At 39.2% G+C, this 25,957-nt stretch overlaps 2 protein-coding genes across 17 annotated transcripts in view; one reads left to right on the top strand and one right to left on the bottom strand.

The window, feature by feature from the left end:
- The window catches only part of LOC103701430 (stromal processing peptidase, chloroplastic), a 60,759-nt gene extending 59,658 nt beyond the window's left edge, over positions 1-1,101 (bottom strand). For all 9 annotated transcript variants that reach the window (XM_026802346.2, XM_026802348.2, XM_026802347.2 and 6 more), the window contains exon 1: positions 864-1,101. In XM_026802346.2, coding sequence (XP_026658147.2) covers positions 864-1,042 — 179 coding nt within the window. In that variant the 5' untranslated portion in view covers positions 1,043-1,101. The remainder of the gene's footprint in view (positions 1-863) is intronic.
- Positions 1,102-17,616: 16,515 nt separating this feature from the next.
- On the top strand, positions 17,617-24,738 carry LOC103701429 (N-acylphosphatidylethanolamine synthase-like). Of its 8 annotated transcripts, XR_005512556.1 has the most exons (7): positions 17,617-17,905; positions 20,698-20,825; positions 22,816-22,901; positions 23,019-23,156; positions 23,347-23,511; positions 23,883-23,997; positions 24,216-24,738. XR_005512556.1 is itself a non-coding variant. In XM_008783466.3 (5 exons), exons 1-5 carry the CDS (start codon positions 17,694-17,696, stop codon positions 24,504-24,506), a joined length of 855 nt encoding a protein of 284 aa, XP_008781688.2. In that variant the 5' UTR covers positions 17,623-17,693; the 3' UTR covers positions 24,507-24,738. The 8 variants fall into 8 exon arrangements, 1 of the variants encoding a protein (XP_008781688.2); XR_005512554.1 differs by having other exon boundaries at positions 23,347-23,997; XR_005512553.1 differs by having other exon boundaries at positions 23,019-23,511.
- The last annotated feature ends 1,219 nt before the right edge of the window (positions 24,739-25,957 follow it).

Genomic DNA, 25,957 nt, shown 5'->3' with positions numbered 1-25,957 from the left:
TTTTTTTAGAAAAACTCTTAGTTATTCTAAGCCTTTTCATTGGTCCATGAAATGATTTTCAAACTTACAGTATTGGATAGCAGAATTAAACAAGATATATTCAACCATTTGCAGATTTTATATAATGACTCACAAACTAATTGTAGCTTTATCAAGAAACACTAATAGAGGATGTATCGATTGTCCTATCTGTTTTTGGTAGCGGTGGTATTTTCGTTGCTACTGTACTTGGTTGCTGATTCTCTCATGCTTATTTCCACATCAATACCACATGAGTCTGTTAATAACTTGGCATTCTTTATTTTCATATTCAAAATTTTTAATCTGAATTATTTCAGAACCTTTCGTGAATTCTCCACTTTTGTCCAAAAACAGATATTCTACACCCCGAATAATTGCTGAATATCATCAACAGCGATTTTGATAGCTTGAAATATGCCACTTCCACACAGTGCACAAGAATATATATGAGGTGAAGCAAACAAAGAATCAACATCTACAGTAACTTCTTGAATAAAAGAAGTCGCACAAAATCCAACTCCTATTCCTTGTGAAAAGCTTGAATGTGCCGCATAGAAGCTACGAAAAAAGGAACTTTTCTTTTAAATAATTGAAAAAAAAAATCTTGAATAAAAATCCATAGTTACAAACAAAAAATAAATAAATTCTCGAAATGCAAAACCTAATTCTCTTATCCTAAAAACAGTTCGGACACTTCCAATTATAGAGCTCGGCAAACTATGGCAGAAAAAGAAACGAGAAGAACGAATTAGAACGTGAGGAGCAAAATTTGATAACAAGGCCAAGAATCGATGGGAGAAGAAGGGAAACACAGAAAGATCTCCGGGTCGAGAAGAAGTTACCGCTGCGCGGGGCAGAAGGATCGTCGGCGGCTCGAATGGAGTCTGGGGGGCGCTCTGCAGCGGGCGGAGGGGCGGGCGAGGAGAACGTTCGAGGGAGCATGCGAGGAACGCCGATCTTGAACCCTATGGCTCGATGGAGAGAGGTGGGTTACTGCCGCCATTAGAGAAGAGGAAGCCATCAGTGAGAGGGTGAGGAAGAGAGGAGAAGGGGGCGAGGGATAAAGTCTAAACCGTGCTCTTGTTGCCCGGTCATATATGTTCGACGGATGGTCGGAGGAAAAAAAATCAAGTAAAAAAAAATCAAGAGCGGGCCACGTTTGGGCTCTATGGGTCGGGGAATCCGCGGTTGCGTGGCGGCGTTGGGTTCGTTGGAGGATCGAGATCTTCCAAGAACTGAGGAGCCTTACATCTTGACCATCCATTTATTGGATCCCGGACTGAGACTTTCTTATTAATTCGTTTTTTTTTTGGTAAAAATTAATTCGCTTGAATTTAGAAACCACAAAAAAAAAAACTAGAAGTTGAACGACGTGGGGATGTTATCTAATCATCTTTCCCAGGATACATCTTATAAGGCGATTGGATAGCCGCTTATGCGGCCAATCAAGCAGATAGTATCCTATGGACTCGGGTTGAGAATGTGCCTAGAACATTGTATGATATTTTATTTTTTGACTTTGTTGGATGTGTTTAGACTCGTGTAGTTTGACATGCCTGTCAAAAAAAAAAAAAAAAAAAAAGAAAAAGGAAAAGAAAGGAAGAAGAAGAAGAAAGAAATGGCAGGTGTGCAGCTTTAAGTTTGGGTCAGAAAAAAATCTCAACTGTTAGCTCGGAGCCCACCTATTTAGTATGTTTATATGGCTTTGTGAATCTGGTCACAGCTTCACCCGTCTCTTGAAAAATAAAAATGAGATGGGAACAACCTAAAGAAGTGATAGAGGTCTAAACGTCCATATAAAATAAGAGGGGAGAAGTTAAAGTGTAGGAAGAAAGAGACCATGCTGTTAGCTCGACATTTCTGTTTTTTGAATTTTTTTATTTTGGTTTGATAATAAATATTACAGTAGTCACTCCTCTCAACTCTTGTAGATTTATTGCGAGAATGTAACTCATTCCGACCTACAAATGTCTACCGGAAAACAATAGAGTTGTTGACTGAATCTCCTCTTTTGTTGTCCAACATTCGGAGAGAATTCTTTGGAAAAATCACGAAATTTTTCTTTTTTCTCTTCGTCAATTTTTTTTTTTTATTTTGATTTAGCCATTCTCATGCAAGATTATAAGTTGCTGCTGTATAAAAATAATACAAATAAATAATAATAATTATAATAAATAATTAAATAAAAAACTTGCTGACTTGTCAGCTGCAAGGACCAGACAGCCAACCCAAAATCGATCCTATTAAGAGGCCACGAATGTCATAAATCCACCTCGTCATGGAACTCGCCCAAAACGCCCGCTCTATTTTAGATGATTTGCATGTCTGTGAAAATTGCTGCCCTTGGTTATCACCAAGAAATTATGCAAACTGCACGGTAACCATCTAGCGAATAATAGGACAAAAAATAATCCCCATATTTTGGATATAAGAAACATGCTTGGATACAAGTGGCATCAATTTTAAGACTCAAGCAAAACCCTTTTTTTGGTATAATAGGATAACATTTTTTTTGATTTGTATAGTTTGAATTGTTTTCCGTATATAGCTAAAGAGCATGATTGAAATCAAATAAAATACTTTTTAGACTGATTTGAATGATATGCAAAACTATTTCATTTATAGTATTTAGGATTAATATTTTTTGCAATATTTTCAAGAAAAGAGAGTGAAAAAACTGGATGTGCTATGTATCCAGTGTTTGCTATAAAAGAGAGAGGTTCGAATGTCACGAAGGAGCAACAATGTTGATTTACCTCCTTGCCTTCTATTTTGATGATTGAAGAAGGAAATAGAAAAGGAAGTGAAGAAGAACATTAAAGAAGAATAAAGAATGAGAAGAAAATTCTGGTTATCTAAATTTAAATATAGAAATGCAGGTTAAGCATCTAATTGTTATGATGCTCACTAATTTAATTTCATCTTATTATATTTATCAAATTTGAAAACAACCCATTTATGCCCACTCGAGATAAGTAATGTAGCTAATTCCAATCATATAATCAAGTTGAATTTACAAATTCTAATATATTTAGTCATGAACAAAAAAAAAAGGGCTCAAGAAGATGGGATTGCTTGTTCCTAATACTCTTGACTCCAGAATGAGATACTGCCATGTAGGAAAATTTAGTTTAATCTAGGTTAAGTGAAAACTAACTATACTTACTTTTCATGATATTTATTTCCTTAATAACTATTTTCTGGCATTTGGATGGTTAAAGAGGAATAATATGTGGAAAATGACCTTACTTAGAGCTTAATTACCAGTGCAATCATGATTTTTTTTGTTTGCTTTTCCTGAGTATCTTTTGGCTGATGTTTGCTTTTGCTATCATGGTTACCTAGATGATGGAATGAGAATTCATTTAATTTTGAATTAAAATAGTTATACGTATTCATGATCAACAAGCTACATTTTCTTAAAATGAGAACACATGTGACTCATCTCTTAAGAAGCGATTCTTTTGATTTACGGTCATTATAAATTCTTATTTGATAGTTATATGTCTTATACAATTTAAACAAGCAATGATGTATTAAATTTCATCTAAAATTTCATTATATATTAGTATTTTTTATGCAACAATATAGAATGTGATATTAACTTTATTTTGCTGACCAATATTGGCTTATGTATTCATGTAAATATGCTTGTATATTCTGTTTACTTGTATATGTGCATGCATGTATTTTATATAAATATTCAAATATAATTAATGTATTAAATAATTGTTCTAGGTATATAATAAAGAATTAATTATGAGCACAATATGTGCAATGTGCAACCTGTAATAAACTAGTGGATCAAAATCCTTTATTAGCACCCTAATCTTCTTCGCGAAAGATGCTCCCCCCAACTATGAATGGCTTGCATGACTTGGGATTCACAAGGGTGTGATTGACATAGGACTATCCAATAACAAATCTAGGTACACTTTTGTAAGGCAAAATATAGAAATTATAAAATTTTATTTTATTTGAGAATTAGAAAAAAATATTTTTATGTGGACTCTAGGACTATAATTTTGTGGACTTTATAATTATAATTTTATGAGGACTTTGGTATTTTATTTTTACATCGATTTTTATTAGGGTTTTAAATTGTCTATATAAATACGTTGCTATGTTACTAAAGAACATAGTTTGCATTATTGAGATTTAAGAATATAAAATATTGAGCTCCCTCTCCCTCTACCTTCTTCTTCTCTTTCCTCTTCTCTTCCCTCCTCTTTTTCTTCCTCTTCTCTCTTCTCCATTCTATCTTGCATCAATTGGTATTAGAGCCCTCTATGCATTAATTGGTATCGAAACTTTCTTCTAACATCACTGATTTATATGGTGTAGCAACCGAGCAGGCCATACAAAAAGTATGACAGTGCATTAATAGAGCAGATGCCATAGGCCATCGGATCCACATCTTCTCTGACTTTCAAGTGCTTCACTTGTCTCGTATTTCATATATCATTGCCTTTTACTCATTTACACTTCTAATCTTATCCCCATTAACCCTCATATTCACTTTAAGCAATTGGTTTGAATACCTCCAATCACAAGAGGCGATATGTGACGCAGGGAGGATGCCAATCAGGAGAGACCCTATGCACCACATTATTTGCAAGTTGGAGCATACCAAGGGAGGTTGAGAGTATGGAATTGGACCATAGTGGGCAATGTTCTCAAGAGAGAGGAGGCAAAAATTAAGATTCTTTGGCAAAGAGAATATGCCCAAGAAAGTTTCTCTGAGGATGATTTATGCAGACTGCGAGCAGCCGTATCTTCTCACCAATCCCTTCTTCACTAGCAGGAGACTTTGTGGCATCAAAAATCAAGAATCAACTAGATCAAGGGGGGTGATAACAATAGAATTTTTTTTCATTGTTCTACTATCATGAGAAAGCACCAAAACATCATCCACATTTTGAGGAATAGCAATGGTGAACTAACTGAGGGCACCAATTTTATCTGAGATGAACTTCTCCACTTCTCTAGATCTAGATAGACAGCAAAATAGGACCTAATGCCTCATAAATACTAGTCCATCATCTGGAGTGATGTCTACCTTGCCATCAAGTAGTTCTTCTCCTCTTGTTAATGCCCTAGGCATGGAAGGACACATACATCACTCTTCCGCATAAGAGACCTAACACACTCGAGTCCTAACACTACAAACCCATCACTTTATGCAATAATTTATATAAGGTTATTGTTAGAATTCTTGTTAAAAGGCTGCAAGCCGTGCTATATTTTTTGATAGCCCTAACCGGAGGGTGTTTGTGAGGGGAAGGAGTATTTCAAATAATACTCTGGTGGCCCATAAAATCTTGCATGATTTAGAGAATGCCTCTTCTTGGAGGAGTCTTGTGGCTATCAAGCTTGATATGGAACAGGTATATGACAGAGTTAGGGGGGACTTCCTGGTCAACTCACTGAGATAGAAGGGATTTTAGGAGGCTTGGATCAATTGGGTGGTTGGATGTGTGATGAAGCCCTCCTTTGTCTTGTTAATCAATGGCACCTCAACAGAGGTCTTCTAGTCTTCGGTGAGTCTTTGGCAGGGTTGCCTCCTATCCATATACTTGTCCATTATTTGCGTAGATGCCATGTCTTGCATACTCCAAGCCTTGGTGGACAATGGTGCTTTAGTAGTTTACCAGCCTACTTTGTTAGCCTGGTCTAGTTTACATCTCCTTTTTGTAGATGATTGCATATTAATAGCCAAAGCCTCTCTAGCAAATGCAATTCTACTCAGGAACATCATAGAGAGTCACTATCTTGCTTTTGGCAAGAGGGTTAATCGTGAAAAATTATTTATTAAATTTAGTCCTAGAACTAATGTGATGGTGGACCAGCTTATTAAAGGTTATTTGAACATCACATAATGCAGCATCGCATGGCAATATTTGGGAGTCCCAATCATTAGAAGAAGGCCTACTATTGCAAATTGTGCTTCAGTAGTCTAGAGTATGCATGATGAAACTAAGAGGGCTATAAATGGGGGACTTTATCGATAATGGCAGATTAGTTGTCGTTAAGTCAGTACTCTATGCTCTTCCTATCCACCTAATGGAAAACACTATCATTTCCAGATCGATCATCCATAAGCTTAATCAGGTAATCTGCAACTTTCTATGAGGCTCCATTGATACATCTAAGAGAGTTTACCTATTGGCTTGGGACTGGGTATGTCAACCTGTGTGGGATGGTAGCCTCGGCATCCCCTCCCTATTACAAATTGCCAAGCATGCTAGGAGGTTCATCCTTAATACAAATAGCTATTAGTGTTGACTGATGAGGGCGAAGTATGAAGGGGATGTGCCATGTTCATTCAGAAGGCAAATTGTGCCCATGTTCCTATGCCTCTATCTAGCATGAAATAAAGAGTGGTGATGGTGAGTCGGCAAATGTGCTCAGCGATCCTTAGCATTTTTCACCACCCTCTCGAAAAGCTAGCCCACCACAGTTGATTGCAATTAGAGGATCTGGAGGTGAAAGACCTCATGATTTAGGAGAATAGGGAGTGGAATCAACAAAAAAAGTAGCTCACCTTTCAACCCTCGACCTCATGAAAGGCTTCATGCTTAGTGATCCTTAACTCTTTTTACCTTTGAACCCCCGAGCGTTCAAGAGGAGCTGGCAAAGAAAGTGAAGACTGTTGCTATTCCATATTTGAGTATTCTAGATAGTCCGAGTTGGGGTACCATGGCCTCCACTAGAGTCAAAGTTAGGGATTTGCACAAGGTCAATAGTGGCTCACCTAATCAGAGGGATGTAGCTTGGGGTTCAAAGGTTACTCATCGAGAGTAGCTCTCTTTCTTTAAAAGATAGCTTGAAATGGGTACCACCAAGGCATCCATATTATTGATTGTGATTAGTGCCCGTATATTAAGGAGACCACGAGCTATATTTTGTTTGAGTGTTTAAGAGCCATACAAGTTTCAGATCGGGTTCGTGCAGCAAATTGCTCTGTCATTCCCTTTGACTCTTTAGATTCCTTTCTGTGAGTCATGAGAAAGAGTGTGCATCATAGGAGGCAGGGTAATCATATGGTTAACCATCACTATGTTGCATAACATATATGGCTAGCCAGGAATGGAAGACTATTTGAGGGTGCAGACTAAAGCCCTTATATAACATGCATAAAAGTCCTCACATAGGCTTGGGAATACATCCACACCAAGACCATTAGTGAAGCAAGTACTATTGTCCAATTGACAACCCAAGAGGAGGGGTGTGAATTGGGTTTTAATAAAAGTTTGGTACTTTTTAAGTAGTCTAATGAGAATCATGAAAGCTTTCTTGATTTTAATCTAAAAAGATAAATCAGCTTATGATAAAGCAATAAGGAAAAGATGCTCAAAGAACCACGACACAATTACACCAAATTTTATAGTGGTTCGGAGCCAACCCTGCTCCTACGTCCACTCTCCAAGCTTCACTTGGGAGTTCACTATAATCCCTAGGATTATACCTAGTTGTTTTACAAGCTCACAATCTAACTTGTTGTTTTTACGAGATCACAACGAACTCGGTCGGTTTTTACAGGCTCACCGACTAGAACCGAACCGATTATTTTTTCGGACTCACAATCCAACCCAGTTGGTTTTTCCCATCTTACCAACTACAACCTAAACAATATTGATTTTACACTGGCTCACCAACAATCCTTAATGTGGAGTGATTGATTATAACCCTATTTGATTTTGATGAGCTCAAAGCATTTGAGTATATCTTATGTTTACTAATGAATTCAATCTAGTGTTTCAGTGAAATTCTTGTAAATTTATGATTAAGTGTCTCTAGATTTGGTTCAAGACATTTTGGATAAGTTAAGAAGTCAATTTGAACCAAAGTCTGAGACTCGAGTCGACTCCGGGATATTACGAGTCGACTCCAAGCGTATCAGAAGCACTGGCACAGGCTCGAGTCGACTCCTGAACATTACGAGTCGACTCCGACTGAGAACAAACAGACGAACAGAAAGATCCAACTCAAAACCTGTCAGCGAGTCGACTCCTGAAGAGCGTGAGTCGACTCCGATGCTTGCCGAGTCGACTCCAGAGTAGTATGAGTCGACTCCAGGGAGTTGCAGACAGAAAGACAGAGAAGTTATTTTGGACCCTGAGAGCCGAGTCGACTCCTGAGGAACGCGAGTCGACTCCGATGGTTGGCAGGTCGACTCCAAAGGAAGTGAGAGTTGACTCCCAGTGTAATACAAGGCAAAAGTCAGAGAGCAACTTTCGGACACTGAGAGCCGAGTCGACTCCCGCAAAGCCCGAGTCGACTCCGAGACAGCGCGACCCCAAAAAGACAGAAGACAGTATTTTCGTCTCTGAGAGGCGAGTCGACTCCAAGATAGTTCGAGTCGACTCCAAAGCAGCGCTACCCCAAAAAGATAGAAGACTGTTTTTCGGATACTGAGAGCCGAGTCGACTCCGAAACAGTCCGAGTCGACTCCAAGACGGCACGAGTCAAAAGATAGAAGCACGGGAGTTCGGACTCTGAGCGCCGAGTCGACTCCCAGAATTTTCGAGTCGACTCGAGTGAGCAAAGTTGAAGAATACATCTATGGATTCCTTGGAATGAGTCGACTCCAAAAGTGCCAGGTCAGCTCCAGACTTTGGGGAGTCGACTCCGGGTTAAGTCGAGTCGACTCCCAGTCGAGAAGAGCACTTTAATTCAAATTCGGAACAGTTGCCGAGCCGACTCCAGAAAAGCATGAGTCGACTCCTGCTGCAGCCGAGTCGACTCCAGATCGCGCGAGTCGACTCCGATCCCAACGGAAACATTGTCAGGATGTGCAGAATGTGCAGAATGGCTAGAAGATTGTGTCTAACGGCTAGTTTCCGTGGGGAATGGCTTAAATAGCCACAGAGAACTGTAGCAAAACAGAGAAGTGATATTCCTTTCAAAGAAAACACGAAATCTTCATCTGCCAAAGAATTTCAACGGAAAAGAAGGAAGAGGGGCATTAACTCCAATCAACTAACTCTTCCCAGCATTAAAGAAATCTCCTTCAGCCTTCAAGTCTTCAAGACATTCAAGAGGAGACCCAGAGTTCGAGAAGCCCTCCTCTACATCATCATTAACTTGTTTTAGGGCTCTTAACTTCTCTTCTATTTCATATTGCTGAATATTTGCTTGTTTAGAAGCTGTATTTTTTTCTGTTTGTCTTTCTATCCATTTGGTCCTTACTTGATTCAATCAGGAGATTGAATCAAGGGTGTAAAGGTTTGTTGGTGAGCCTAGGTTGAAACCAACGTGTAAGGGTTTGATTGTGATCCCGAAAAAACAATCGGGTGGTTCTAGTCGGTGAGCCTGGAAAAACTGACCGAGTTCATTGTGATCTCGTAAAACAACAAGTTAGGTTGTGAGCTTGTAAAACAACCGGCTGTGATCCGAGGAGTTATAGTGAATTTCCAAGTGAGGCTTGGGGAGTGGACGTAGGAGCAAGGGTTAGCTCCGAACCACTATAAATTCCTTGTGTTTGTGATTGCCTTGTTGTCTCTTGCATTCATTTCATTCACTGCACATCGCATCTAATTAATCCACTTGCAAAAAGTATTAATTAGTTATTCACAAACCTTTTAATTGCTATAATTATTTTAAAACCCAATTCACCCCCCCCCCCTCTTGGGTTGTCTATCTGGGCAACACTTAATCTCCTTGATTCAATCCCCTGATTGAATTAAGAAACAAAAATCAGAACATATGAGTTACAACACAAATATAAACAATATGAGAAAGGTAGAAGCTCTCAAATAGATTTTATGCTGAAGGAAGATGTGGCTTCTCCTTTTCTGGATCCTCTCTTGAATGCACCGGTGGTTGAGGATCAAATAATCGAGCCTTGAATGTGAGGAGTACTTCTGAAATCAATGTAAGCGAAGTTACTCCTCTTTCTCTTTTGAAAAAGGCTCTAGACTTTCTTTTGGAAGATGTAAACTTAAATACCCTTCAATGGATACTTTATTCTTGTCTCCCTTCTCCTTTTAAACACTTTTCAAGGCTCTTCTTTTTGAAAAATAGCGGTTAGAGAAAGTAAGAGAGCCGTTCTGATATTACTGTGCAGCCTGACAATATGACCGTTGAGATTAGAGTCAACTCGCGCGACTAGGAGACGACTCGGCTGAAACTGGAGACGACTCGTGTTTTTCAGGAGACGACTCGCTCGCTGTATCTCTAATAGTAGTGCCTAGGCATTTCTTCCAGAAGACGGCTCGCGACATTTAGGAGTCGACTCGCCAAAAGCGAGAGACAACTCGCGACCTTCAAGTGTTGACTCGATCTCAGTATACCATAAACTGATTTTCTGTCTTCCTTTATTGGAGTCGACTCGAGCATAATTGGAGTCGACTCGATCTCAGTGTATCAGAAACTGACCTTCTATCTTTCCTGTTGGAGTCGGCTCGTCCTCATTTGGAGTCGCCTCGTTATCAGAAGTTTTAAAGACTTGATCTCTGACTTGGTCCTTGGAGTCGACTCGGTCTTCACTGGAGTCGACTCGATTTCAGTGCCACAGAAAACATTCTTCTGTCATTCTTGTCGGAGTTGACTCGTCCATAGCTGGAGTCGACTCGTCCATAGCTGGAGTCGACTCGATATTAGTTGGAGACGACTCGATATCAGTTGGCTTGAACATTAGTCTTCTGTCTTTTCGCAGGAGTCGACTTGCCTATAGTTGGAGTCGACTCGGGCACTGTAACTCAGAAAATACTTCTCTGTCTTTGCTCTTAGAGTCGGCTCGGTCTTAGTTGGAGTCAACTCGAGCTCTGCACAAATCCTGCTTTCTCTAATCCATCAGGAGTCTACTCGTCCGAACTGGGAGTCGGCTCGAGGGCGTGCCAGTTAGCAGCCTTTGTGCCAGAGTCGATTCGAGAATCTTCGGAGTCGACTCGAGTGCAGGGCAAAAATTGAAAGGGTTCCAAACATAGTAAAGGTTGCATTTAAAACCCTTGAACCAATTTTTAAGTCATTCTAGCACATTCAACAATATTTTCTTGAAACACTCATTTAAATTCATTAGTTTAATATGAAATATACTCAAGTGTTTTGGGCTCATCAAAATCAAATAGGAGAACAATAATCACTCAACAAGAACTGCTAGAGAAAGCTGGGTTTCCACTTCAATAGTTATCACAACCTCTTTTGATATGATCTATCTCATCTGAGAGCCCCCACCCTAGAGCTTTTTGAAGATTAATTTTGATGGTTGCGTACTGGACAATGGTGCTAATAGTAGAGCGACTCTCATTATTTGCAATTGAAACTCTAATTGGTGGTTGAAAGTGTTGACTACGTGAGATCATAATTTCTTTAGCTGAATTGAGAGGTGCATGGAAGGAGATCATTTATGCCACCACTATTTTAAGGATAGATTAGATCATGCTTGAAGGCAATTTCATGATGGTCATCAGCTGGATAAACAATATAGATAGTTTCTTGAATAGGATTTACCCTTTGTCAGCAGACTTCTGGAAGATGACTCATACGTTTTTGACCTTTGAGGCGGTCCATATTTTTAAGAATGGCAATAGTATAGCTGATTTGGTTGCATCGTATGCTGCCAAATCACTCCGACAATGTCTTATGGGACATTATTTTTGTAATCCCTATAGTACTTCAAGATATTATTTATATGGATGCCTTGGTTATACTTATATTAGGATGATATATGACTAGTCTATCAAAAAATTTATTTGAATGATTGAGCTAAAAAAATTTATGAGATTTAAACTAGTATAAATAGTAAAAATATTAAATTATACAGTGTTAGATGTATATTCATAATAGTGGGCCTAAATTATACAGTGTTAGATGTATATTCATAATAGTGGGCCGGGCCTGCATCCCACGGAGAGAAAAACTTTTTGGCCATGTCACGCGGTGCACAAGTTATCGACGATACCTCAGAGAATCGGTGGTTTGCTCTCATGCATCCCCTCTTTCTACCCATTTTACCTCCAAGCGGCGCTGAAGAAGAACCAGAAATGGTGGGTAGAGTCATCCTGGTCAGGCTGTGTTATGTTCTATGCCTGTTTACTTGATGTCGAACATCGTTGTTCCAAAAATGGTGTTAATGAGGATCGAGAGGTTGGTTCGGGGCTTCATTTGGGGATCGCAGGGCGGTGGCCGAGGGGTGCATCTGGTGAATTGAGAGCCGGTCTGCCCACCGACTAGGGGAGGGGGTTGGGCATTCAGTCTTTGCTGACCTGGAGGGAGGCGTTGATCACTCGGCATGCTGCCAGAGTTCTCCTGGAGCTGCAGTCTCTTTGGAGTCGGTTGATTGTCACCCGGTATGGCCCCATTGGGAGCGGTGCGACCCCATTTGGGGGTCGGAGGGCTTCACCAGCGTGGCACGAGATTAGTAGGTCTGTGCCTATGGTTCTCTCGAGATGCAGGTGGTTAATTGGTGATGGCCAGAGGGTGGATTTGGTGGAGGATGCTTGGGTGGATGAACTTCCGTTGCAGCGATGGTCGACCTTAGTCAGTGTTGAGGCTGTGGAGGGACTCCGTGTCTGCGATCTACTCCTTCACGGAGTTGGGGGATGGGATCCCCACCGGATTGATCAGTTATTCGAGGAGCCACTTGCGGAGAGGATCCGGTCGCTCCCTGTAATCACCCCAAGATTTTTTTTTTTTATATCAAGAAGGATAGAATAGTCCTTAAAATAGATATAAAGGATAAAATTGGAAAGAATCAAAAGATAATGGCATAATTGTACATGTGTTGAAGTGGCAAGGGCAAAATAGAAATTTTGGAGTTTGATGTGACTTAGGCCCTCTTTGGGGGAGCATTTGGAGGGCCGAAAGCACTTTCTAGCCCTCCAAAAGTACTTTTAGATGAAAAACTGTGTTTGGTAAATTTTTCAAAAAGCTGTTTCAGCTTTTGCGGGAAGCTGAAAACAGCTTTTAGGAGAAAGCTCCAATTTGAAGCTTTTGGAAGGAAGCTGTTTCAGCTTTTTCGGAAAGCTGTATTTTTGACAAAAATATCCATATTAAAATAACATAATTACATAGTTTGTCCCTTTATAAACCTAAAAATCTGCTGTAGCCAAGAACCCTAGCCGTCAGACTCCCTTCCGTAAGAAAATGTATTTTTCTTTTCAATTTTTGTATGCATCTCTTGAACCACATTTTAGAAGAAAAAAATTTTAATCCTTTTCCATACCTTCCAAAATCAATCTATTGTTTTTTTTTTATCATCAACCTCGCGGCCCGCGCTGAGGTTCTCCTCGAGCGTGGACCACGAAGAAGAGCCCCTGGATCGCAGAAAATTATTTTATGGGAAATTATGGGAAATTATTATGAAAAATTATTTTATACTAATAATTATAATATTTTATACCTTTATTTTTTATTATACTATAAATATAATATCATATTATATTATATCATAATACATTAATATGTTATATTAAATAATTTAATATTATGTTATATTATGGAAAATTAATTTATACTAATAATTATAATATTTTATACCTTTATTATTGTATTATACTATAAATATTGTATTATATTACATTACATTATAATACATTAATATGTTATTTTAAATAATTTAATATTATGTTATATTATGAGAAATTAATTTATACTAATAATTATAATAATTTATACTTTTATTATTGTATTATACTATAAATATAATATATATTACATTATATCATAATACATTAATATGTTATGTTAAATAATTTAATATTATGTTATATTATCAAATATTAATTTACTCTAATAATTATATTACTATTATGCTATATTAACATAATATTATTTTATATTACAATAATATTATACTATATCGTATATTTATGTATTAATTTATGTTATGTTTTATTATGTTATGTTGTATAATACTATGCAATGTCCTTTATGGTAATTTTGTCATACAAAAGTACTTTCTCAGTTTGTTTACCAAACACAAAACAAAGTACCACAGCACTTTACGAATGTAGTTACCAAACAGCAAACAGCTTTTTATAACAGCTCTACTTCAGACAGCTCTACTTCCAACAGCTCTATTTCCAACAGCTCTACTGCCAACAGCTCCCCCAAACAGGGCCTTAAATGGGGGGTTTGGGTGCTGTGTCGGTGGAATGAAATAGAGAAGGAGAGGGAGGTCTCAGGCGGGGAAGGAAAAGAAAAGAAGAAGAAAAAAAAGAAGAGAAAGAGAGAGAGGAAAGAAGTTTAAGGTGGAAGGGAGCCCCGGTTGCGCTGCCAGCTGAAGGAAAAAGCGTAGGTCTCCTTCCTCTCTACGCAAGGATCCAAGTTTCAGAAGAAGAAAAGGTAAATACCCATCCCTACCTAATCTTCTAGAGGATTTGAGACTATAAAGAGGGTAGATAGGAGTTTTTCGGGCACTGCGGAAAATCTATATTGAAGTCCTGATTTCAGTGAATTATTTTGGGGGCCAATCGGCCTCTGATAGCAATGCATGTTACCATTCTGGAAACCCCTATAAGTGTAGAATATTAGGTATAAATTTCATAGAATTTGGAGTTTGAAAAGTGGATCAAAACTGGGATGAAGTAACCCGCTGTCAGTCTGGGTTACTATTCATCCGAGATGAAGAAGGTGAGAAAAATGATGGGAGTCGCCTCAAAACGCGCCGGAGTCGACTCGAGGTCAACTGGAGTCGACTCGGGGCAGATTGGGGTCGACTTATGCCTCAGAGAGGTCGACTCATGAGGTTGGGGGTCGACTCTCTTTGAGAGTCCAGAAAATGAAGTTTTGCGGCTCAGTGGTCGGGGTCGACTCAAGGAAGTTGGGGTCGACTCACGCCTTAGTGAAATTTTTAGTGAAGGAGGATTTTGACTCTTTCTCGCACCTTGACCCTATAACAGTAGCCTAAGGTGTGTGTGTGATGCTTTCGCATCATAATACATATAAGGAAAAGATTAATTGATAGAAAAAAGAGAAAAATGAAAGACTTCTTTTTTCCTCTATTTTGTAAATTGTGAAATGACTTCTTTTGTAAATTGATTTCATTTCCTCTATTTTAAAGACTTGTAGAGCCTTTTCAGTGGTATATTGAGTTGTATTGCACTTCTTTGACCCCTCACTCCCAACCCTGATGTTAGTTTATGATTGGGTCGTGGTCGAGTGAGTGGTAGTCTTGATTATACTCTTTTTTAGTAGAGTATTGGGAGGGTGCATTATGGCATTTATGCATGGCTTGGCAGTATCCATAGGACACCTATAGTCGATGGGGTTAGACATCGGCCTGTGTGTACATAATAGCTTTTTGGGTGGGCGGAGCCCAGTCCCTTTCTAGGGGGACACGGCCTTAGGCGTAGGATCGGCCGGTCCTACGACTTATATATCTGCTTGCCGCCGAGCATAGTAAGACCCCGCGAGGTGCAGTATAGCTTTCCGCGAATGTAGCATTCCCGCGAGGTGCCGATAGTATTCAGTTGTGAGGTGATTCTCACGGGTTTCTATGGATTTCTGTTTTAGATACTGGCCAGCATTTACATGATCAGTGTGGTGTCTTATTCTGCATATGCATGTGATAGTAAGAAGTTGTTGTGGTTCGCCTGGGGCGTAAGACCCACCTCCCGATAGCTGTCTAGTGATGACTTCGCATATTGACACCTTGATTTATACATTTCAGTGTTATGATCTGTTGAGCATATTCATGATATATCATTCATGTTTAATTGATTATTCTATATATGCTTCAGATGAGTTGATTGTGATTGTGGTGATACTGTGATGATTTACTCCATATTTCTTATGTTGAGTTATGTGTATCCTGTTATTGATGACTGCTCATATGTTCTTGAGATTTCACCTCGAGCCATGATTATATCTTGTCTCATGTGCATAGTACTCTCTACTCCACTCACTGAGTATTCATATACTCACTCCCTAGTTTGATATTTTTGTTGCAGGACAGATCGTTTAGAGAGGAGCAGGGTTAGAGATTGCCTGCTGGTTGTACCGCTCCATAGTATAATGTAGAATAGAGGTTTATATATTTTTGGTGTATTATAAACCTCTCAGTTGTATATAGTGTATAGTTATAGATAGAGATCTGGTTGTGGATATGGGTTTGGCCATGGATGGATTGGGAACCATGTTTTATACAGATCAGTTGTGTGCCTGTGATAATGTATTGCTATATATTGTCCATGTTTATTATATGACAGGTTATGTGATTGTCGTTCTGACAGGTAGAGTTGTTGTATGTATTGATATATCCTAACAGATAAATATAGAAAAAAAGTGATTATTTTGTGCATATATTATGCCAAAATTTTCAAGGATTTATTGATGATTATGATAAGTAAGTAGGGTTCTACGTGGTTGCTGATGGCCTTATGCCTACCCGCAACCTAGGACCGTCGCGGCGGCCCGCCGGATCGGAGTAGGGGTCGTGACACTCCCAGTCCCGGTGCACGCTTGCCCTGATGTACAGGTTTGGAGCACTTCCTGCCGGTCTAGAGTCAATGTGGATGATGTTTGCGGCACTGTACAAGATGGAGGGCAGTTGGGAGTAGATTTTAGCTGAATCTGGCAATTTGGCTTGCACCCTAGAGTGGCATTATTCCTTTAGAAAGTCGCATGGGGCAGGCTTCCGACGAGACTTCTGCTGAGCGGGAGGGGCATGGGTATCCACCCCCAGTGCCCGGAGTGTCAGAGTGATGAGTCTTTAGACCATGCTATCTTCTCGTGCCACCGGACGAGGAGGGTCTAGAGGCATGCAGGGTTCCCCTCGGTGCTCTAGACTCATGCGGCGTCTTTTCTTCAGGTCCTTCGACATTTGGCCGGGGCCTTGCAGTCCAGACCGGGTGACCTATACTACTTATCAGATCTAGCTCGCAAGGAACACCTGGACATTTGGAAAGAGCTGCCCATCACCTAGGGTAGTGGTGGAGACGGCGCAACTGTTGGCGGTGGAGGCCTCTTAGGCAATCTGGTCAGATAGACCTTTGACTGCTCGGGATATCTGAGGCTCTTCATCTGCTTGTGGAGCATCCTGTTTGGTATTTTTCACCTGGGAGCCCCCACCTGCGAGTTTCCTCAAAGTCAATTTCGATGGATGCGTCCTAGATAGAGGTAGGAGGGGTGGGGCGGGCTTCGTTGTTAGGGGGGCGGACTCCAAGGTGATTGTTGCTGGGAGCTGCTACTTGTTTGACACCTCGGTGCTAGAGGCAGAGCTGAGAGCGGCATGGGCTGATTTGTACTGCGTTTGGCGTGCCCTATAGGGGAGAGAGATTCTTTTGGAAGGTGACTCAGTGACGGTCATTGGGTGGATCCTGCAGGTTTCCGGAGGGGTCGGTGATTATCACCCACTGCTGAGAGATATTCGGGTCATGATCCGTAGTGGGATGATACTCCAGACGAAGCACATGTTTAGAGAGGTCAATGGAGTTGCAGATTGGGTGGCCTTTTTTGTTGTCAACTATTCGCGAAACCATCTCTAGGTAGGAGAGGCAGAGTTATCTAGTGCACTCCGTGATATACTGTTTGTTGACTTTTTTGGATGTATGCGTACACGTTATGTAGAAATACTCCTGTTTTTAGCCAAAAAAAAAAAAACCGGAAAAAAAAAGAACCGGAAAAAAAAGAAGAAGAAGAAGAACCGGAAATCCCATTTCCCTCGCTCTCCTTCCTCTCGCTGTGCTCAGAGGACGGAGAGGTTCTATCGAGAGATCGAATGCGGGATGGGTGGAGGGTCGATGAGGTGGGCGGGGAAAGCGGACCACCTGGGAGGGGTCCCGCGGGCGCTCGTCATCTTGGCCGTGGGGGCCTTCGCCAAGGTCGTCACTTCCCTCTTCAACTCCACCTCCGTCTACAACCCCGAAACCCTAATCCGTCTTGTCCGTTCCCGCCCCCCCGGCCAGCCCCTCATCACCGTCAGCAATCACATGTCCACGTGAGTCGCCGACCGACCTCCCATCCCCTTCCATTTCTGTGTTTTTTCGCTCTTTCGTTGGAGTTTCGTTCCTTCTTGCCTCATCGACTTCATCAATCTTGGTTGAAAGTTTCTTGTGAATTAGTGTTTCGAGTGCTTCCGATTGAAACAAAGTTCAGGTTTTGAGCCAAGATGCAGTAAAATAGCATGGAAACCTAATCTGTGATTGAATCGAAGTTATATAATTAGCTGGAGCACTGTTTATAAAATTACGACCACCATAACTGGCAGTCTTCTATAAAAAAAAAAAATCTAAATTTTTGGGTTTATCTGTGTAGAAATAGGTCATGTGGCTATTAAGCTTCATACTTCATTTCCTGCTGACAAGTTTATGTTATGTATCAGCCTTTCCAAGGTATACTGGTATCTCTTTTACAACTACCAATGTCAGGAAGTTAGAAAATAAATAAACTCACATGGCATTCAATCGGGGAGTTGTTAGATTGCCGGTTGCTTGGCTGGAAAGATTTATACTTTATTTCTTTTATTTATCCTGCTGAATATGTCAGCTGTTTGTTGCATTGTTGCACGATTTTTCAGCCATTTATTGCAGTAATTTGGCAGTCAATTGTTCATGACATCCAAGTGAGAATTGTTTGATTGGCATGACACATCTATATGGGGCATGCAGGCAGCACAAAAGCCTTATTCATGAGCGCCCTCCCTGATAGGTTTCATGAAATAGCTAGCTGGTGGGTATTTCTGTTTCTGTATTCTATCACACTTGCAATTTTAGGACAGAAGGGGTCAGGGTGACTTTGCCACGAAGACATAGAAAGAAAATCTAAGTTAGCTGTCTTCATGAATATTAATAGCTAGTTGCTTGTCCCCCATAATTTCTTGAAAATGAAGAGAAATGTGTGCAACTTTCTCGCTATTAAGATTATCCCGATCTTCAATGAGGGGAACATGCCATGAAGACTTGGATTGGTGACAAAAATACCTGGCCTTAATATTCTAGCTACTTGTTGCATGAGGTGACTTCAAACTCTGAGGGGAAGCCACGATCATGTAGAAGACATGACCAATACAACATATGATTATTACTAGAATGTTATAATTAATTGCTTAACTTATTTATAGGAAACATGTCTAATGATGTTGGGATCTGAGACCAAGAAAAAGCTGAAGCTGTTAGATTGGTCATTTGCGTAAACCCGTGCTGTCAGCAGCGGAGAAGGCTAGAAAGAGGGAGCTTGAATGGACATAAATATATAGACCATGACCAACTTTACCTTGCAAATAACATAGAACATGTCTATTGCTTTTACATACTTACACTAGATAGTTGCATAAATTGGGAATCTCAATTCACAATATAAGAGATATCAAGTTTGATTATGACCAATTATGCTGTAATTACTTGCTCTGGGAGAATGTGCCATCACTGAGATAGGAGAAGGAAGAAAAGGAATGCTTTTTATACACTTAGAAAACACATATCCTTTTCCTTTATTGCTAAAATTTAGAAGCATAGACCCTTTCTTCATAAAGCACACGAACATGCATGATTCTTTTATAGCCATAGGTATTGTCAAATTTTTAATTTGTGATGCCAGAGTTGCTAATACTTTTTCTACACTTAGAAAACGCATATCCTTTTCCTTTATTGCTAGAATTTAGAAGCATGGACCCTTTCTTCATAAAGCAGACGAACATGCATGATTCTTTTATAGCCATAGGTATTGTCAAATTTTTAATTTGTGATGCCAGCGTTGCTAATACTTTTTATACACTTAGAAAACGCATATCCTTTTTTTAGAAGCATGGACCCTTTCTTCATAAAGCACACAAACATGCATGATTCTTTTATAGCCATAGGTATTATCAAATTTTTAATTTATGATGCCAGAGTTGCTACTTCGAAGATATTGATAAACAATTGGAAATAGGTTAACATTTCCGTGCATTTTTTTAAAATTTATTTCTGTTTTTTTAGCACTTCTTTTAGCATTTCTTTTGGATCTTCAAAAAAATTTAAAATGCGAAGAACCCAGATGGAGTTCAGCTTGCGTCAATCATTATTATATTTAGATGTGGACTAGCCATGATTGGTATGATACTCAGCTTCAGATGAAATCATTGGTTGGTGGCGACATAAAGACCTGTGCAGGGTTGATTGAAAACTAGGATGTAGGAACCTCTTTCCTCAGTGACTGCAGCCACCTTGGAAGCACGTTTCAGCTCCAGTTTATTATTATTTTTTCAGGATTTTTATTATAGAAGCTACTAGCTACTATTACCATTTAGGGCATCTAAATAACTTTTAAGTTCACCAACGAAAAGCTAGTTTAGTTTTTTACTTATTTGAATAAAAATATAAAATTAATATAAAATTATCAATCTTAATTAGGAACATCTTGGTGGAAGCGAAATAGCGGTTAGTTGTTCATAAAAAAGCAAGTGATGACACCTTAGCTGGACTTGTCCAACAATTTGACAATGAACATTGGTACATGGGATGGTGTTAGGTTAGAATACTTGGGCCCAGATGTGTTTGATTTACATCAAACAGTTTGACATATAGGGTAATATCTGTGTGGATTAGGAACTAAAATGCATAAAATGGGTTGTGCTTTTATATTTTTTCTGTAGTTGTTATATCATGTTCTATTAGTTTGATCTTCTTGGTTTTGCAAACATAAATGCACCGCTTCTGTTGATTGATCATCTACTTTAAGCTCATTTTAGCTTTTTTAATAAGGATAAATGATCCTCCAAAGAGAGAGCTGAAGTTGTCCATCATAAAACAGGTTGGATGACCCACTTGTGTGGGGTTTTAAGGGTTTTCCAACAGCAGATGCAAAATTAGCTCGGTGGGTTCTAGCCGCAGAAGATATATGCTTCAAAAATGTGATTCTGTCATACATATTTCGGCTTGGTAAGACTTCCTATGCTCAATATAGTTTCTATTATCAACCTTTCTACACAGCATGGGAACCTGCTCTTTTGCGGTTGTTATCAGATAAAATTATTATTTCTTTGTTTTAACTGAGCTGTTATTGGTAACCAGATATTAAAGTTGTTTTGATTCACATGCTGCAGCCATGTAAGGTAAAGAGACTGATAAGATGGTCTAAATCCATATTTTTTGTGCCAAAAGCATGAGATACAATAGCTTGATGCTAATTTGACGAAGTTCTCATTGCCGTGGATGTGGATGGAAGAATTATTGTTTATCTAAGAAGCTAATTGATAACTATTGTCAAGTGAATACTTAAAATGGGGAAACATTGTTATTCTGATGCAAAAACTGTGGATATTGTGCTCCCTCTTTTTGGGAGGAGATTAGCTTCCCTGAAGTGGGTAGGTATATAACAGTCTTACACGTCTGGCTGGCCCAGTCACACTTGGCGGAGAAGTCAAAGTCACTCATGATTCTATCTAACAGCAGATCACAGCTTCACTGGCTGACACATACTCATTTTGCTTTGAGGTCTGGTATCCTCCTCGCATGAGAAGACTGGCCTTATGATGAAATTGACTTTGTTCTAAATAGTGCTGCGGTTAATATGATCTTTTACTAATATGAATCCTGCAAGATGAAAATACCCTATATCAACCATTAGATGATTACCCTACATCTTATATCTGTTCTGGTTGCCTTTGACTTCTTCTTTCCCCAAATCTTTAACACCTTTTCCTTAGAAGCATGGTTACTAATTATACAATTTCTATAGAAAGTGTCAGGTGATTGCCAACATGAATAAGTGAGCTGGCTTTTGGATTTTGCCCAATTATATGCCAGACTGCAGATTCCTTTTTTCTAACAATGGTTACATTATCTGGGGCTATTAAATTATTTTTAACAAACCAGTGCACTATTCTGTTTGAATGTGCATGTAGATAAATATTTTGGTGTGGGATTTTCAGAGATTATAGGATAAGGGACCATTGCTTGGTGTATTGTAAAAGGCTTGGGTTGACATGCACAATGATGTAGGTTCAAGTGGCAGCCATTTTGTGCAAAAAATGCCAATCCTTAGGTCTGTCCCCAATTTGTCCCTCCTAGAAACCCGGTTTGCCGGGACCATAACTAGGTATTGGCCTTTTTTATCTTCAGATATTATAGACTGTTTTAGCTATTTCAACAGTTGAAAAAATCTGGATGTTAGCAAATAGTGATATTGCTTCTGATTCAGGCTGCTTGGCTGAGAACAGGGAATATCAACAACTCTTATCATTGACTGATATTTTTGTGTAATTCCCGTTGCAGATGATCAGTTTGTGTTAATTTTAGGCTTTTGGATACTTTTTTCATATTGTCCATTTCTTCGGCCTTGATGGTATCTTGTGTGGACCATGACTGTCATTTATACATGTGGCATTCTGTTGAAATGATGCTTAACTTATAAACAAGCATTACATTCTAAAATATTTGAAATAGTTCTGAAAAGAATTTTCTGGTGGGCTACACCTGGACACTATGGCCTTAATAACAGTAAGGTGTAAGGATCACTAGCATAGTAGCATGCCTCTCTACCCATTCTTAGATGTTGCAGATTGACTTCTCCAGGCTGGTCTACTTTTCGCAAAAGCATGTAGGCTCACTATGCTTGGCTATTTTCTTTATTTTCATTTTCGTTGTTTTCTGAAAGGACCATGCAAGCTTTAGTTAATTATGGTCTGCTACTTTCAGTTTTTCTCCTTTTAGATTTTTTTAAAAACTTTTTTATAGGCTTTAAATTTGAACTTAATGCTATTGACTTTGCTTCAGGATTTGATCTGTTTCACATCTTCTTTCCTCCTGCTAGTTCATAATGATCTGCTTGAATTTTGTATTTGTCTGCTGTTATTTAAGTCTCTGAGGAATCCTTTTTTAGCTATTATTGTGATCATGCTCTTGTTTTCTAAGAGATTTAGATCCACAGGAAAATGCATACCTATAACCAGGGGTGGTGGCATATATCAGGCACATATGAATGAAGCTCTTGAAGTACTGAGTGGTGGAGGCTGGGTACTTTCTCTTTATGCTCCCTGACGACTGCTTCTTTCTGGTCAACCTTTTTGTTTTGCATGATTACTATAATTTGTTACCAATTTTTGCTAAAGTTCCTAGTTACCTTTTAAATAGTTGCACACATTTCCAGAAGGAAAAGTGTCCCAGGAAAATGCACCCATAAGACGTTTGAAGTGGGGAACTGCGAGTCTTATTGTACGTGCACCTGTAACCCCCCTTGTTTTGCCGATTGTTCACTGTGGTTTCGAAAAGGTATATGGATATGCGCTTCCTTCATCTAGTCCTAATTTTCTGCTTTCAATCACATGTTTCTCATGTGAATGCAATTAATATCTGATGATTTATATGTGATTATTTTTACCAAAAATATGATGAATGCTGTCTTATGTATCATTTTATCCTGTTAATATATTCATATATTGACTGTTAATTCACTTCTCAGTGGTTTGGAAAGTTCCACCTTTCGAAATGTTAAGGAATCCAGAAAGGTAGGTTGTTTCCTTCGATGCATGGAAAGTATACAGACATTGACATACATGGATATGCGTACGGACACACCTGCTCACATGCACACATGAACACATGTTGACAGACACACATGCTGACGGTAATTGCATGTCTTGTTACTACATGTATTTGTTTTGTAATTTAAGCACAACTTCTATAACATAATTAGTAGCAGGTTCTATTTTAGTTGCCTGAATGAGCCAATTCTGCTGTGGGTGAGGGGAAGTGGATTTCTCGAGAAACCAAAAAAAAAAAGGACAAAGAAAAAGAAGAAAAGGAAGAAGAAGCATAAGGGAAGTGGATTTCTCAAGAAACCGGAAAAAAGAAAAATAAATAAAGAAGAAGAAGAAGCATAGGTAAGATTTAGGAAGTGTGCGCGGAGGCAAGTTTCGAGAGAGATTCAGAAACAGATACAACCCCCTAAATAGAAATTTTCTGCTGCTTCTTTCAACATTTACATTTGCTGTGCAGATTTAATACTCAGGGCATTGATATGAGAAATTCCTGATGGATAATCACCCTGTCAAAGGCAATCTAGTGGTGTTAAGTCTCCCATTCTTGTCACCATCACTCGTCATTGTAGCAAGTGGGTTCTTTTGTCCATGGCATTATGATAACATTTCTACAGCATGCATATACTGCACTCTCTCTTATTTACAACTCCACTGGCCTTTTTTTTTGGGTTGCACAAACTGATCATTAGAACAGTAAACTGAGGAGCAGTAAACGGAGATCCACTTCCACTCACAGTATTCTTTGTTTCTTTCTTATGTTGTTTTATTTACTCTTTCCTGGGGCTTGCAGGTGATGCCTGAGAAATATTTCTTTGGAAGAAGACCACCAGTCCCTCTTTGGAATAAAGACATCAAAATTATTATTGGAGAACCAATTGAATTTGATCTCCAGAGCTTGAAGCAGACAGCTAAAACAGTTTCTCGAGACTCATCTATTCATAATCTTGGGTGGCCTAACACTAGAGATGGACTTGATGAGGCAGAACAAAAATGGCTCTACGTTTACATTTCTGATCAGATCCGAACTATCATGGAGAGATTGCGTATCTTTGGTGCTACTATCAAGAGATTTAAGGTGTGATATGCTCATTTTCCTTCTATTGATTGAGGTTGTAGCTTACGCAGCATGGAAATTTTATTTTACAAGTTCTTTGCTACATGAGCCTTGTGAAAAAGCTCTATTATTTTTTCCCTGACGAGAGGCAACGCTCTATTTCTGAGAGTGTCCAGTGATTAATAGTTAGTTCCGATCAGAATTTTGATCGTTTGGAGTTGCTTAAAAATAAAGATAAACCATTCTTATCCCTCTCCAATTCATTGCTGGATATTTAGCTACATGATTATGTTCTTGCATGCATGATGGTTTGCAAACTAAGCTGCATAAATCGAATAACCTTTTGTTTGATCTATAAAGATTATAATGCAAGCAATAGATACCAATGCAGGCGCATGGCTTAGTTTGCACAAACATCATCTTGTTTTATATTTTAATTAAACAGGTTAAGACAAGCATTTTAATTAAACATGGCCCAGTGGCATCCACATGTTAACCTCTAGGCTACAATTGGTTCTTGGCCTGATTAATTCACATCCTGATCTATCACTCATTTCTCTATTTTACTTATTTCACAACGTTAGATTTTTATTAGATATGTTCCTAAACATTCTAATCTTTACGAAGCTCGTGTACACAAGTCTCTAAGGAAATCGAAAAGAAAGGGGAAAAGCTTTCCGCAAAATAAAAAACAAAGTTTAAACAGGGGAAAAGAATGATTCTTATTTTCATATCTACAGCCTTCATTTTAAGCTGTTTCGCTTTGGTTATTGGCTACATCTTGCTCGCTGATTGCTTGCATCAGTGCAATTCACGGGATTGGTTGTCGTAGCGTGAAGCACAAGAATGCTAAAATAGTATAGAAATGTCTACAAAGAAAAGCAAAAAAATTATGTGGTCTTTTTCTTCCTCCCAGAAAAAATAAAAAAGTTATGCAGATGTTATAGGTCCCGTGCAAGATTTGACATCAGAAGGTCGGAAATAAAAAAAAAACTCAATCTACGGTAGTCGGTAGCGGACGTATTCGAAGCTTATCCGTGCACGCTGTTATCTCCGTCCGCGTGCCCGAGGTGGGCCCCATAAGAGCACAAATCAATGTTTGACGTCTCTCTCGAGATGCTGAGAACCCACCGTCCCATTGTCCATAGCCTACATCGTCATCGAAGGCATCATATCTCGCGTCGCATTATTGACAGCTAGGGAAGTCCATTCCTCACCGTCAAAGCGGCCTCCAACATTTTTAGCAAAAAAAAAAGGGGCCTCAACAAGCACCACGCGGCCATGCACGTCACCAATCAGCTCATTTTTTTAAGCAGTGCATTTCAGTCTAGATGTTTCCAAGCATGCACGAACGTGTCACCGGATTAAAAAAATAAATTGATGGGGCCTCACAAGCTACTAAGATCATATCTGGGAGCCGTTGAAAGTAGAACGGTTAGAAGTAGAGCTGTCTAAAGCAGAACGTTTATAAAAAAATA

The sequence above is a fragment of the Phoenix dactylifera genome, chromosome 1 (genome assembly GCF_009389715.1).
Source record: "Phoenix dactylifera cultivar Barhee BC4 chromosome 1, palm_55x_up_171113_PBpolish2nd_filt_p, whole genome shotgun sequence".
Classification (NCBI taxonomy): Eukaryota; Viridiplantae; Streptophyta; class Magnoliopsida; order Arecales; family Arecaceae; genus Phoenix; species Phoenix dactylifera.
The sequence above is the reverse complement of the archived record's forward strand: the minus strand, read 5'-3'. Positions and strand labels throughout refer to the sequence as shown.

What these genes read in the sequence shown, in the direction of transcription:
- LOC103701429 (XM_008783466.3), top strand. Translation starts at nt 17,694, where the DNA reads ATGGGTGGAGGGTCGATGAGGTGGGCGGGGAAAGCGGACCACCTGGGA. An exon ending in GTCAGCAATCACATGTCCAC is followed by an intron (nt 17,906 to 20,697) that starts GTGAGTCGCCGA and finishes ATCATAAAACAG; the next exon opens with GTTGGATGACCCACTTGTGT. An exon ending in TACTGAGTGGTGGAGGCTGG is followed by an intron (nt 22,902 to 23,018) that starts GTACTTTCTCTT and finishes CCTTTTAAATAG; the next exon opens with TTGCACACATTTCCAGAAGG.